This window comes from Centrocercus urophasianus, unplaced genomic scaffold, assembly GCF_019232065.1.
Source record: "Centrocercus urophasianus isolate 14NV4802_14NV808 unplaced genomic scaffold, USGS_Curo_1.0 seq_634, whole genome shotgun sequence".
Lineage (NCBI taxonomy): Eukaryota > Metazoa > Chordata > Aves > Galliformes > Phasianidae > Centrocercus > Centrocercus urophasianus.
The window spans coordinates 1-13,766 of NW_024885238.1; the positions used below are offsets into that span (position 1 = coordinate 1).

At 37.2% G+C, this 13,766-nt stretch overlaps 1 protein-coding gene across 1 annotated transcript in view; it reads right to left on the bottom strand.

Annotated features, from left to right (window-relative positions):
- Positions 1–2,757: 2,757 nt before the first annotated feature.
- PCSK1 (proprotein convertase subtilisin/kexin type 1) overlaps positions 2,758–13,766 on the bottom strand; it is a 29,604-nt gene continuing 18,595 nt past the window's right edge. Inside the window, exons 11-14 of the mRNA XM_042836815.1 lie at positions 12,725–12,882; positions 10,676–10,809; positions 8,736–8,897; positions 2,758–5,970 (exon numbers count right to left, since the gene is read on the bottom strand). Of these exons, the coding sequence (XP_042692749.1) occupies positions 5,608–5,970; positions 8,736–8,897; positions 10,676–10,809; positions 12,725–12,882 (817 nt within the window). The 3' untranslated portion in view covers positions 2,758–5,607. The remainder of the gene's footprint in view (positions 5,971–8,735; positions 8,898–10,675; positions 10,810–12,724; positions 12,883–13,766) is intronic.

The following is a 13,766-nucleotide window of genomic DNA, read 5'->3' on the forward strand; positions in this document are numbered from 1 at the left end:
CAGTATTCCACATCAAAACATCATGTAGTGTACGGGGCATTAAAATGCCCTAATTCCAGGTACCTATCCCTGTACATTACAAAATAGTACAAAAAAGAACCATGACACTGCCATTAAGAAGCTCTTAGACAGAATCATGTAGAACATGTATGTAATCTTTCTTTTTTAATTGGTTTCAGAAAGTCTGATATAGTTACTGGTTAAACAATATTTTCAGTATTTACAAGTATTTTTGGACAAGCCTCATGGTGAAATTGCTCTAAGGCAGAGTAATTGAAATACTGGGTAAAAGAGGAAAAGCTGTGGGTTTTTCCTAGATGTATCTTTTTTAACGTCTCCTACAAACACACAACTGCACATAGGTAGCTGAGTTGCTTATTGAACCCTGGTACTGAGTGTTGCCTTTACTTTCTGGATGTTTGCGCTGCTCTGCATTGCACTATCGCTATTCTTCAATGTAGGACTAATTCACTGCAGCTAATGGAGCTGACATATGGCTTTGCTCTTTGTCTAACCTTTATAGGTCCATTTCACATCAGCACTTCATGGACTGGCATATGAAAAACTGCACTTTCTTAGTTCCAAGTTCATTTCCTTATCAGAATATATGGCACTGCATTATGCCGTATGTTCATGATTTGAAGCACTGACTGATAACACAGGCACAGTCAAACAAAATGGTATGGGGAATAGCAAGCAATTCACTTGTTTTGGGGGAAGAATATGACATCAGAAATACAGCCATAGCCCAGCTAGATTTGATTGGATGTAGGCAATTAGCCGAAATTATAAAACCGTTAAGATATTTTTTTCCTGATAACTACCCATATTTAAGTATTATTTGTTTTTTTTTTTTTTTTTCTGGTATCTTGGTGTAACTTGGAACGCATTTGACATTATTTTCCAGTGTGCATTTACTGCATTGTTGGATGTAAAATTTCTCCTTTCTGGTTACACTATCCTCATAAATTGCAATAAGAAAAGCAATATTTTTAATGAGTACTCGTGTCATTAACCACAGAAGTGTTTACTGAAATGATTTCTAGCAATGTCTGTTAGGGTTGGAGTTTGAACCTTTTCAGTCTGCAGTCAGAAATATTTGTTTGCTTAGAAACTGATTCAGGGAAAAAATCCATTTTTTGGATTTAGAGATGTGCCTTTCTGAAATGCTGATACAGTGGGAGTTTTGGACACAGACTTTGTGGAAAAAAAAAAAAAGGATGTGATCAAACACAACAGTTTCAGGTTGTGTATATATTCTGTGTAACTGCATGAGCACAGAAGTGCTGTTGCATAATTAGAAGCTGAAAGGTTTTTTTCCTCTAAGTTTTGAATTTTCAGAACTGGAGTAACTGACTTGCCTTGTATTTGTAACATCTGAAAGCCTGCAAAGGTAGCAGTTGGTTTGCTTTTGCAGGAAGCATTTAAAATACAGCACTACTGTGATATACAAGGATGTAAGCATGGCTGTCACTCTGGCAGGGTGCGATCTGCGCACAAGATATGTATTAGTTCATAAGCAGTGTACAGATGCTTTTTTATAAAGAGATTACATTCACTCCTAAATTCTAATACTAACGAAATTCCAAAGCCAGTAACATGTTCTTTACACTGAAGGTGCTTATGGTTGTCTTCAAATGACTTTAGGAGAAGTAAGAGGACACATTTTCCAACACCTCATTTTCTGAGGTTAGGTCTACATCAGTCTGAACAGAAATTCTGCTTTGGTAACTCAAAACAACTAATGCTAGAAAGCTTAAATGCAACATGACTTTTAAAAATCATGCCATATTTTTGAGAGAAAAGCCATTGTTTAGTGTGGAAATTAAATAATATGGCTTGAATGTAGACTTCAAATTTATTTCATTTATGCTGCTTTGGAAATGTATTTTCTGCACACATTTACTTCAAAAAGATCTTTGCTGTGGAAGCATTAAGTTACCGAAAGCACAGAAAGTATTTTGACAACATAGGAAGCATTTGATGAAGCACGATTTGCTCTGCAAGCTATAGCTAAGCAAGACCCTGGGAACAAACCCAAGGTGAGAATGGCTGGTAATGCTTTCAGAAGCCAAAACTCATTCCTCTCCATGCAGAGAAACATTGCCCCAGCACAGTGTCCTCACATAAGGGTCTTTGGTGGAGACAGCTGCACCTCTCTGGGCATCAGCACAGAGCTCAGTGTGGGCCAGCAAGCATCATCCTCAGAAGAGCAACTCTACTGCTTCCATATATGATTGATAGTACGTTAAAGGCTTTTTTCTTACTGTGTTGAAATGTGTGTGGTGGGGAAAAAAAGACACGTGTAACTGTTGAGGCTCTGATGCAAGAAAAAGAAGATGTGAATACAACTCCATGACTGATTCTTCTGTACTATTTCATTGTAGTGCTTGTGACACATCTGTATGTGAAACATGCAGAATTTTGTCTTTTTGGCACACATCAATGAGCACTGCTGCCGCTGCTGTCAAGCAGCAATCCTTACTCCATTGCAGTCGTGAAAGATGCAGTGTTTCTCCTTGTGGAGAAATTCTCTGCAGTTCTTCTTACTCAAGTAAGGACACGCTTTCTGCACCCAACCCATTATTACTTTCTAATGCCAATGCTTTCAATTCTGAGCTATATTTCCTTGTCATTTTAAGTCAATGGTTTGACATGACCTCTTTGTTTTCTTTACAAATGTTAAGACCACACACTCTGATCTCTGCTAACACACTGTATTATGCTATTAGACAACTTTTAACATCACATCACATACATATTGCAGTTGCTGTTGGAACATGCCTTTAAAAAATACCTTTATTGGATGAAACTGTCTCTTCCCCAAGAAAAATCTGGTTCTTCAATATAATTTATTATGCCTTTTAAAATTCTGTCTGTTCAATAAAATCTTTGCTACAATATAAATGCCTGTAAAGAAAATATAATTTAAAATTCTGAGAGAAAACATTTTTTTCCTTCAACATTTTTCACAAAACCCACACAGGCACCAAGGAAAGACTAACAATAAAAATAATTTACTCCTGTACAACCTTGTCTGGGTTGGAAACATTCAAAAGAGAGACTTCAAAGTTATCCTCTGATAAAACTTTGGCTACAACATAGGAAACATCTCAAAACAAAGGAGAGTCCTATGTTTTCCACCCGTTTAAATCTGAAAACATGTTTTCTGAAAGCTGATTTGAGTGTTTGTAGTACTTTCCTCACTTTAACATACTTGACTGACGACTGGTTAAAATCACTGTTATCTGACAGCCTCTGCGCAGGGCTAACAGTGGTCCATTATCACCAAATGGGATTATAATGGTAAAGATTACACTCCCAATTCTGACAATTAAATGTTAATAGATACAAGTTAGTGCTCTCACTAACTCCTACAGTAGCAGCAATTAGAAATTTTAACATTCTGCTTGTTCAGTAGTTATGTATCACCCAAAAGCTTGTGTATTAAAGGGACAACATAAAAAAGCTCTCTTATTGCAAACAATTAGCTTTTTTTTTTTACTTCTCATTCCATTTAAATGCCTTAGTAGAGAGTAAACAATTTAAGTGTAAGATACATTTACTCTTGCAATTGTTATCTCTGAAGTATGGACAGAAATATGGAATAATTCTTCAAATCAACTACTCTACATCTATCTAAAGCTAGCAAAAACATAGACTGAGCCACAGGTAGACATCAAACCACTAAAATCAAAGCAAAGGTTTTTAAATCTTAAGTTCGGTAAGATAATTTTTGAAGTTACCTTTAAGCAGTGATTACAGAATTTAGTGTGAAATTTGAAAAATCTCTATCCAAACAGATGAAATATGAACACAATGTTAAACTCCTCTTTTAGAGACACTTGGATCATTTCAAGAAATAGACAACAAAGGAGGAACACATTTTTCTAGAATATTTGGAAAATATTTCCAGTCTATGCTTCTACAGCAGATGACAGAGAGAAAAAAGTAAAACCTAGTCAGCACTTGTTTGGATTATGTTTAGCACTGCAACTAGACACTAGGAGCTTTCATTTCCTTGTACTAGATCATGCCCAATTTCAGAGCATCCAGCACTGCATTGTTTGTTGGTGGTTTTTTTTGGTTTTTGCTTGTTTCTTTGTTTTTTGTTTTGTTTTGTTTTAAATTACGAACAACAAAATATTATTTCAATCTTTACTCTGATTTTAAAGAAGTATATGCAGAAAACTACTTGTCTAGTATGCTGCCATTCATACCACTCTACTGTGTATGACAGCACATATAATTTTTTCCACTTTAGATAGGGTGATAGATCTTTCTGACCAGTCCACTTCTCCCTTCACCACTTGTAATTATACTCCAGAGGAGCCTCACCACTATGAACTTTCCTTTTATCTTTTCATTCTTATTTTCCTATCACTGCCGCAGGTAAGCAGCAGCCTGTCCTTGCTGCTGATACTACTTTGTTCCCCACTCCATCACATTCTTCTTCCTTTCCTCCCCCTCTTCCACATCCTATTCTGTCCTTTCCCTATTTATGACTCCCTTCTGGGTATTTTTTTTTATATTACACCTCCCTCCATTAATTTTGCCTTGACTTCCTAGATACTTGGGAGGTGTTACAATTCACCAGACACTTGAAGATGCAGTCATAGATTAAGGATGGGACAAAACAATCCCAGCTTTGTTGTCCTGGCTGCTGCGGACGTGGACATCTCAGAATGCATTTATATCACTTAACTCTAGAAATCTGACAGAGGCTCCAAAGGCAGGAGGTTGGTTCTTCAAAGTTCACATAGTCAATAAAAATAGATAGGTACTCCACATTATGTAATTCTGAACCAGCGCAAAAATTGGTCAAGTGCTTTTAAGTGCTATCTGTCTTCATTAGCTACATACAGCCTAGAAAAACTAAGCTCATAATTCAGGCACTTCATTTAGGCAGTTTAAGTTAGGTGGTGAGAATCCCCATGGTCTGGAATGCTTTGTTTGGAGCTCTTTTATGTTAGAATATGACTGTCTCTAGTCTAAACCATTAATAACTTAGTGATGCTCCAATTCAATTCCAGTTTCCCAACTGCTCCTTTACACGAGAACAGAAGGGTAAGAGTGCATTGTTGTTCAGAAAAAAAAAAAAAAAAAATACTATGAGGGAAGAGGTACTTGCTGCAGGTGTTAAATCTTCAGTAAATGCCAAATATAAGACTGCTCTACTCATTACAAACACAGAGATGAGAGTATCTCCCCATAGCTTCAGCTGTTGTGTTCAAAACTGCTTGGCAATTCAGATTTTGAATCCTACTGCAGGCTAAGGGAGTAGGGTAGAAGAATAAATAATGTGAAAATGTTTAAAATAGAGCATTAGTATTTTCAAGGGAATACTGCTGCATTTCACGCCTGAGGGGGCAAATCTACTCTGATGGTAATGAAGAAAGTCTTTGAAAAAAGCTATTACTAAAAAGCATCAGCTTACTGCCTTATCATCCCACATTCATTTTTTCTTCCTTGAAGTTTGTGTTAAATATGAAGCAAAGCAGCAATCACACAACTAGAGCATACAATAGAGTTCTGAAGAAAAACCCAAAAAAAATGGAGGTGGGGTGGGAGAATGAATATTTCCAACTCAGTGTCATATCCTATAGTTTAGTTTCCTTCATTTATAATATCAACCAAGGCTTGCAGCAGTCTGTCATCTCTATGCTTGTATGGTTTGGCATTGTAAAAAAGATCAACATAGTCACTGTACAGACTTTCTTCTGAGTCTTTTAACTGGGAGGGCTTGTTTAATTTTTCGAGGGCTTGATAGAAGTGCTCATATGGAATGCTTAACTTCTCACTTGCAGTCTTCTTCGGCAGTCGCTTCTGAGCCATCTGTCTGCTAAAAGCACTTCGCAGTAAATGCAGCATAGCCTCTGATGGCAACTTATCTTCTGCTTTGATCCTGGTGCTACCGATATCTTGTGTTCCTTTGTTTTTTGCACTCAAATTTTCCTGTGTGGTACGATCCTGGAATGCAGATTGGCATAAAGGAGATTAGGCATCACTGGAATAAGAGTTGCTCTGATTAGTAATTTTCATGTACATGTTTGTAGATGCTATTTTTTTCAGTTAGGAGCCACTAACATCTAAAAAAGAACTAAATCACTACATGTCAAAAAGGACTTCAAAAGGACTTTACTGCATAAAGAATCAAATCTCTCCACAAGTTATGGAGATCCCACAGTGGAAGGATGCAATTTCTAATTTTACAGCGACATTTGTCTCAGTCTCAAAATACTCCTAACAGTGCTATGAAAGACAGTTCCATGGCTATCCATCTGGAGGAAGTACGCACTGTGGTGACGGCAACTCCAGATGTGCCATATACCCTTTGTGGAAAGGACTGAACTAATGTTTCCATGTTATCTGCTCCACAGTTGCTCTTGCCTGAGAAGACAGTGAACTTTGGCTTATCTGTGGCCATGACAGGTAACTCGGTAAACTTTGGAAGGCTAGTGCCAAGTACAGATGTACAGAGAAATCAGTCATGCACAGCCTCATTTGAACACTGTTATGGCTCAAATGCTGTAGAATGCGCCTGCATGATGTCTTTCTATTGGAATATTCACTTCATCTTGAGCTGATTTTTATACATGTTTCCACCAAGTTTCTTCTACAACACCACCTGAATCCAGTTTTATTTTTCTTCAATTTTATTTTACTGCATGTGGCTGCCACTATGGACACTTAATTTTATGCCTTTAAAGTCCATAATCATGTTTCCCTCAATCTTCTTTGTAACCTCACTGAAGAAGGTTAATCTCTTTATACGTTATGGACATTCTAATTACTTAAAGGGGAGATGAATAGATGGGATGTAATTAAGTATTCTGCAGACACTGACATAATCAACAGTACAAGGGCTGCTTCAAAAATAATGCCTCCTCTTTTATGATGTTGGCCCACTACATCAGAGACAGACAGAGGTGCAGTCATAGAGGCTGAATTTCCAACCAGTATCCCTTCACATGTTGTTGCTGTGTGACAGATGGCAGCAAAGGGGCAGTCTGACAGAATGGCAGCTGAAGTGGAAGAGACATAAAGTAAAGGTGAGTCACTGAATTCCTCCACTGGGAAAAATAGTACCCACTGACAATCACTGATGCTTGCTGAACAACGATGGAGACCAAACAGTGGATGTGATCAGAGGGAGTAGACAGGTCTTGCATTTCAGCAGTAGTGACAGCAACGTGAAAGAATAGCCATGTTCTGGGTGGCCATGAACAGCTCTCACACCACAAAATGAACAGTATTTTGATCAGTTCATCTGCACAAATTGGAGGATTACAACCAGAGAACTATGTAAAGAGCTGAATACTGGCTTCATTGCCAGTGGCAACATTGGAATAATGCAAAATTTGCACCAATTGGGTGACACAAATGCTCACACAGGAGCAGAAAGAACACTGTACACAGGTTGGTCAGGACTTACTGAATCAATATGATGTTTAAGGTGACATTTTTCTGCATCACATCATTACCTGAGACAAGACATGGTGTCACCACTACTATGTCAGAATGACAATGCATGGAGTGAAAACATGCAAATTCTTCATTGAAGAAAAAGTTAAAGATGCAGCGCTCAGCACATGAAGTGATGTTTTTTTGGGACAGACAAGAAAGCAGTGATCCTTCTGGATTCCTGAAACCCAGACAAACCATCAATTTTGACTGCTACACCATGACACAGACTTAGTGGAAAGCTCGAACTTCCTGAGTCAGGCCAGAGAAGAAGATTACCTTTCTCCTGCAACACAGTAACTTCAGGCCCTATAGCAGTTTGAAGACTGTGGAGCATGTTGCCAGGCTTGGTTGAAGTGCTGTACCACACCCACCCAAGTACAGTCTTGATACAGTGACTTCTGACTTACACTTTAGGCTGATGAAAGATCAACTGTGCGGGCACATATTCTTAGCAACATATTCTTAGCAACAGTGCTGTCATAGCAGCTGTGAAACAGTGGTTTACTTCTGCTGATGCAGATTTTATGAGCATGGCATGCAGGCTCTTGTTCATGACTGGCAAAAATGCACAGCTAATGGTGATGACTGTGGTGAAAAATAGTGTTTTGTAGCTGAGAAGGTGGTCTATCAAACAATGTTATTGTAGTCTTTGTATTTGTTATCATTTGTTCTGAAATAACAGAAGGCACTACTTCCAGAACACTGTGAATATTTGCATCCAGAAAACTACTGCTATTCTCAGAAGCCTCAAATACATTCATTTTCTATGAAATGAACTATGCCTCAAAATTATGAAGGGGTGAAAAAGGAGATGGCAGCTCCTTAACTGAACTGTCTGAAGTGTTCTAGCTTTTGTGATGTATTATGTAACAAACCTGCTTCAAAACTCCCTAAAAACATATCAGCAGATTCTTTTCAGATTCAATATTAACTTTAACTAGAATTACAAAAATTTACTACGCATTCCTCCCTCCTGTACCATTCAACTGCATAAGCTGTTGAGTTCAAAGCTTTAGTATCAGCATCCCCTTTCAATACTAAAACTGTAAGGTATTGTAGTATTTGAGACTAATGAAAATATCAATTGTTGATATGTTGACAAAATTACAATACTTGCACAACTCAAAAGTGTTCTGGAGCTAGAGAAAATAAATGCAAAATGTGTATTATCACTAGTGTCTTATCACTACAAAAAAGGAAAAAGAAAAAAAAATTAATTTTCTTACAAATTTGAAAATATGTTAAGAAAATGATTAATGAGACACTACCTCTACAAGGTCTGTCATCTTCTCCACTCCTCTTCTGTCATTTTGCACAGCATTGTAAGACGTGTATACACGTGGTTGTTTCATATGTTCAGGCTGGGTATCAGTGCCATGCAAAATCAATTTCCAATTTACAATCCTTCCTTCATTTTGTATTCTTTTGGACTAAAGGACAAGACAGCATTAGCATAGGTTCTCAGAATATAAGAGGAATAAACAGAGGATATTGGATCATAAAGAAGTGAGAATTCACTAAAATAAAAAAGGACTCCATCAGTATATAAATTTAGACCATGATTTGTAAGCCCCCACAGACTGACACATTAAGGACAGAACTTACCAGAAGGTGGGATTTAGTACAATGGCTTGACTAGCAACATGTCGACAAAACATAATTATTAATTAGCCTTATAAGCATCAATGGAATTTCATAACAATACTAAAATTACTGAAGTAGTATTTTGTATTATTAATGTTAGTTCACTAAGCCATCAAATGACAATTTTCTTTAAAAAGTTACCTATAAAAATTTTTGGAATAACATTCTGTTGTGATGTACAACAGCATTCTGAATCACAGCTTGTGGAAGCAAGAAACAAATGCTTTGTACATTAGTTTTGACACTGATCTTTAAAAAGTAGAAAGTGGAAGAGACAAGTACAGAAAACAGTGAAACTTTATTTTTCCAAAGCTTCTTTCAGATTTTTTGCTTCTTTACCTAGTGGCTGAAGAGAACCTTCTTTACTATAGAAAATTTATACCAAAGTTACATATGAAAGTTATATGACAACTCAATTATCAGTAACCCTGCATGGTGGTCTGTTATTCCAATTAGTCATTAATGGTAAACTTATTTCTGGAACCAAAAAACTCTAAACACTGAGGAATAGTACATTATTTCTTACGGACAAAAGTTTGCCATACTGTAGGTTTTAAGAACTTACTGCAATTGGAAAACGAGAGAGAATCAAAACCAAAATACCCTTTTTGTTTTTTTTCTAAAAAAAAAAAAGCATCATTTTAGTTACAAAGAGCAGGATATCTGTAGCCATAGGGTTATCCATAAGCCCACACAGTATTACCACTATACAGTTTCAATAATATTTACTTCTACTGCCTTGTCCACCTGTTCAGTATTAAAGCCATGTTTACAATTCGAGGCCAATAAGGGTTGGAGACTCAGTGTCTGATAGGAAGCATTCAGTTTCTTGCATGATCTGATCCCTAATGACAAGCTGATTAACAGACAGTTTCAATGAAATTCTCCAGAGATGAGTGAGCTCTTATTCTTTGAAAAGAATGATTTTTTCACCTGCCTATCAAACAGCACTCTTCTGATTTTAATAAACTTACTTATTTTATATCTGCAGATTTCTTGGCTTTAGTCATTACAGGTTTTTCAGCAGTCATTACTCTTGAGAAAGAGGTTAGGGGAAGATATATAACAGAATAGTTCCCCAAGGTCATCAGAAATTCATTAACTCAGAAGGTTTTGAGTTAATGACAATTATGCCCATGTACCAAGAAGAGACTAGGTATATCCTGTGTGCTTTTCTGCAGAAAAGAACTAATTTGCAGTTAATCATATGCAAATTTGATTACATACTTCACACCATGAATCACAGAAAATTACGTGAAGAAGTGATCTCTTTCAGTGACATACAATGTGAGAAAAACATAGGCATGAAATGTCTTTTGACAGGTACATGTCAATGAAATGAGTACAGTGCATTGCATTCATGTAAGAACAAGAAAATCTGTCTGTCTTTTTCTGCCTCAGATGAGCCTTTAATCTTTAATCCAATGGTTACTTAGTTTAAATAAACTCTTGTTGTAGCTTGCTTAATGCATACTCAGTATTCAACACATTTGATAGTGGTTGTGATAGGGTTAGCGATGAGTTAACTTTCAAACTTAGCTGGTTGGCATGCAGACATACTTACCACATCAGTAATTCTTAACACCCAAGTGCCTGTTGGATTCTCTCCCCATGTGTGCACAGACATGAAATCCCAGTTCTTAAAGCCATTGGGAGATTTATCTCGCTCTCTCTCAGCCAGTAATACAGTGCTGGTCCCTGTGTTAGTGCAAGATCAACAGTAGAGACTGTTCATGTTTCCCCTTCAACTTTCACGTTGTTTGTTTGCAAATTACATAGTGTAAAGGTAACCTGAAAAAATGCTATTCAGCAGTGGCTTGGTGAACGTGGAATGTGCTAGTTCTGATCGCTGGTTACTTCAACAAATGAGCTTATGCAGCATACACCAAGGCCTTACCCTGAATTTATCACTGTATATTTTTTGGTGAGTGTAAACCGTTACAAGTCTGGAACTCCAACGGGGTGAAATGTATTTGCATTTTTATTACTATTACAAAAATGCTGTACTTCACAAAGCAATTCTGCAGCAGAAGAGATTCTACTGGAGAGCAGATTTGTTGTGCTGATTTGTATGTAAGCAGAAAACAAGGGAGCTCTATTTTATGTAACAAGGGGAGCAGAGAAACGCCAGAGAGCCTAATCACAAGATAAAAATACATCACATTTGAAAAGTCAGGCAAAGACCCCGATGACTGGAAAAAGGGAAACATCACTGCTGTTTTTAAGAAGGGTAGAAAGGAAGACCTGAGGAGCTACAGGCCAGAGAGACTCATGTCTGTGCTTGGGAAGATCACAGGCCAGATCCTCCATGGAGCAGATGGAAAAGATGTCAAGGCATATAAGAGATGAGGAGATGACTCAAGATAGCCAACATGGCATCACCAATTGCCAATCTGGCGGCCTTCTACAATGGAGTGGAAGAGCAACTGATGTCATCTATCTGGACTTCTGCAAGGCCTTTGACATGGTCCCACCTCACATCCTTATCTCTAAGCTGGAGAGAGATGGATTTCAACAGTGGACTGTTCAGCAAGAGTAGAATTCTTTGAGAATGTTCCACTGGAGAAGGACCTGGGCTTTCTGGTGGACAAAAAGACAGATGTGAACCAGCAGTGTGTGCTTCTAGCCTAGAAGGGAAACTGCATTCTGGGCTGCATCAAAAGAGTGGTATGTACTGCATTCATATCTAGGGTTCCCAACACAAGAAAGACATGGAAGAGGTGGGACTAGGTGGGCTTTAAGGTCTCTTCCAAAACATTCTATGATTCTCTTATTCTCTGATTAAAGAGAATAGTGTAAATACACAAATGGAATGACAAATTTGGTAGGAATGTTTCACAGGAAAGTAGAAAAACAGCAAGAACTAAGGGAAAGAAGAGTCAGATGAATCCAAGATAAGGTAGGGTGTCTAAGTATACTGTATGTACAATACCTTAACCCGCTTTGAAGTGAGATCATGTAACAACAATATGAACAAATCATTACTTATTTATTGTCTGTGAATTACTAGATTAGCCTGATGTTTAAACTCATATCTGTTTTCTTTTGTTTTTGAATAGTATCAGCTGAACTGACTGAAGATCATACTTTCAACAAAGTTGTTTATACTCATTCTCCTTTCTTCCTCTCACCATGTTATTTCAATGCACCATAAGGATAGCTTGCCATGTTGCAGTATGTTTTGTAAAGTTGTACTAAAGTGACAAACAGAGACATACTTTTTTTTTTTTAACATACACCAGTGGGGAGACAAAGTCAGATGAACTCCAGGGAGTCAGATTTCCTCAGTTTTCCATTAGGACATCAAATCACAGCAAGGTTAATAAGCATTATTAAACTATAATTTGATACCACCAGGGGCTCTCAATTTTTAAAGGTCCTGCTGCTTGAAGGCAACATATTAGAAATAGTGCCTTTGTCTCTAAATCATGATTTACTTTCACCTTACAAAAATAACCCAAAACACAAGAATGAAAAAGGGATTCAGAGAACCAATTCCTTCATTTCCAGGATGCTCCATTCTCACACTCATTGTTCATTGTAACTATATTTGTATAATTATGTATTTTCAATCTACAAAGAACACACAGATAGTTTCTAATGCTTCCCATACCTGATGGAGACACCAGAGTGACATGAAGATCTCCTCTCCGGGAATATTCAATTGTTGCTTCAAGCTGCACATGCTCCAGAGATGCAATTGAGTTCTCTTGACCCTCACAGGCTTTTGTAGGAATTTCAATGATGACCTCCTCATTTGCTCTTAATAACCTGGCAAAATTACAGAAGTTTTATTTACAGAAATACATGATTCTGGATTAATATGTGAAGTGTAGAGATGAGTTTAACAGTCATTCTAGAATGGGGGCACAGCATAAGCAAGTGTTTTGCAACCCACCCTGGAAGCAAGCAAGCAGGTCTGATAACTGAGTCTCTCTCTGTATTTTGTTGTCACACAGAGACTACAAAATTAAGTCTTTGCAGCCAGATACACCACATAATTGTCAGACCTACACATAGTTGCCTCACTGAAATATTCAGGAGAACTGAGAGTTAAAACACTGCAAGAACCTGAGTGCTTTTAAACTTTTATAATTCATGTCATCTCTAGAATAAAAGCATTACTTATTCTGTACATTCACTATGCATAGTATTCTCTTCACATTTTCCATTAATAGTAATGAGAATGCAGTATCCAAATCTCCAAAGAAATGATTCAGAACTCAGTGTATTGAGATCTTTGTTTTATAATGCAACAAAGAAGACAGCAATAAAAATGCATAAACAACAGATACAACATACATCAGTAGATCAACATTCTATGCAAAAGAGAGGGCTCATAAAAACAAATTGATAGTAAAATAGCATAAATAGTAAGGTTACCGAGCAGTTACAATCCAAAACAAAACGCAATCCATTTCTACAGAGATTTTTAGTGCACTCACAGTGTAATTTCTATCTTTGAAATACTGTATTTATTCTACAGAACGAACATACATATGAACAGGTAGAAAAAGAAAGGTCTTACTGATTAACTAGTTTAGTGACTTCTGATATAAGCTACCTGTACATTGAGCTCAGCTTAGGCTTACTGTGCTGCAATCATTAGTGATTATGGCTTGTCACTCTTTTCAGCGAGCCTTAGAGACTCTTAT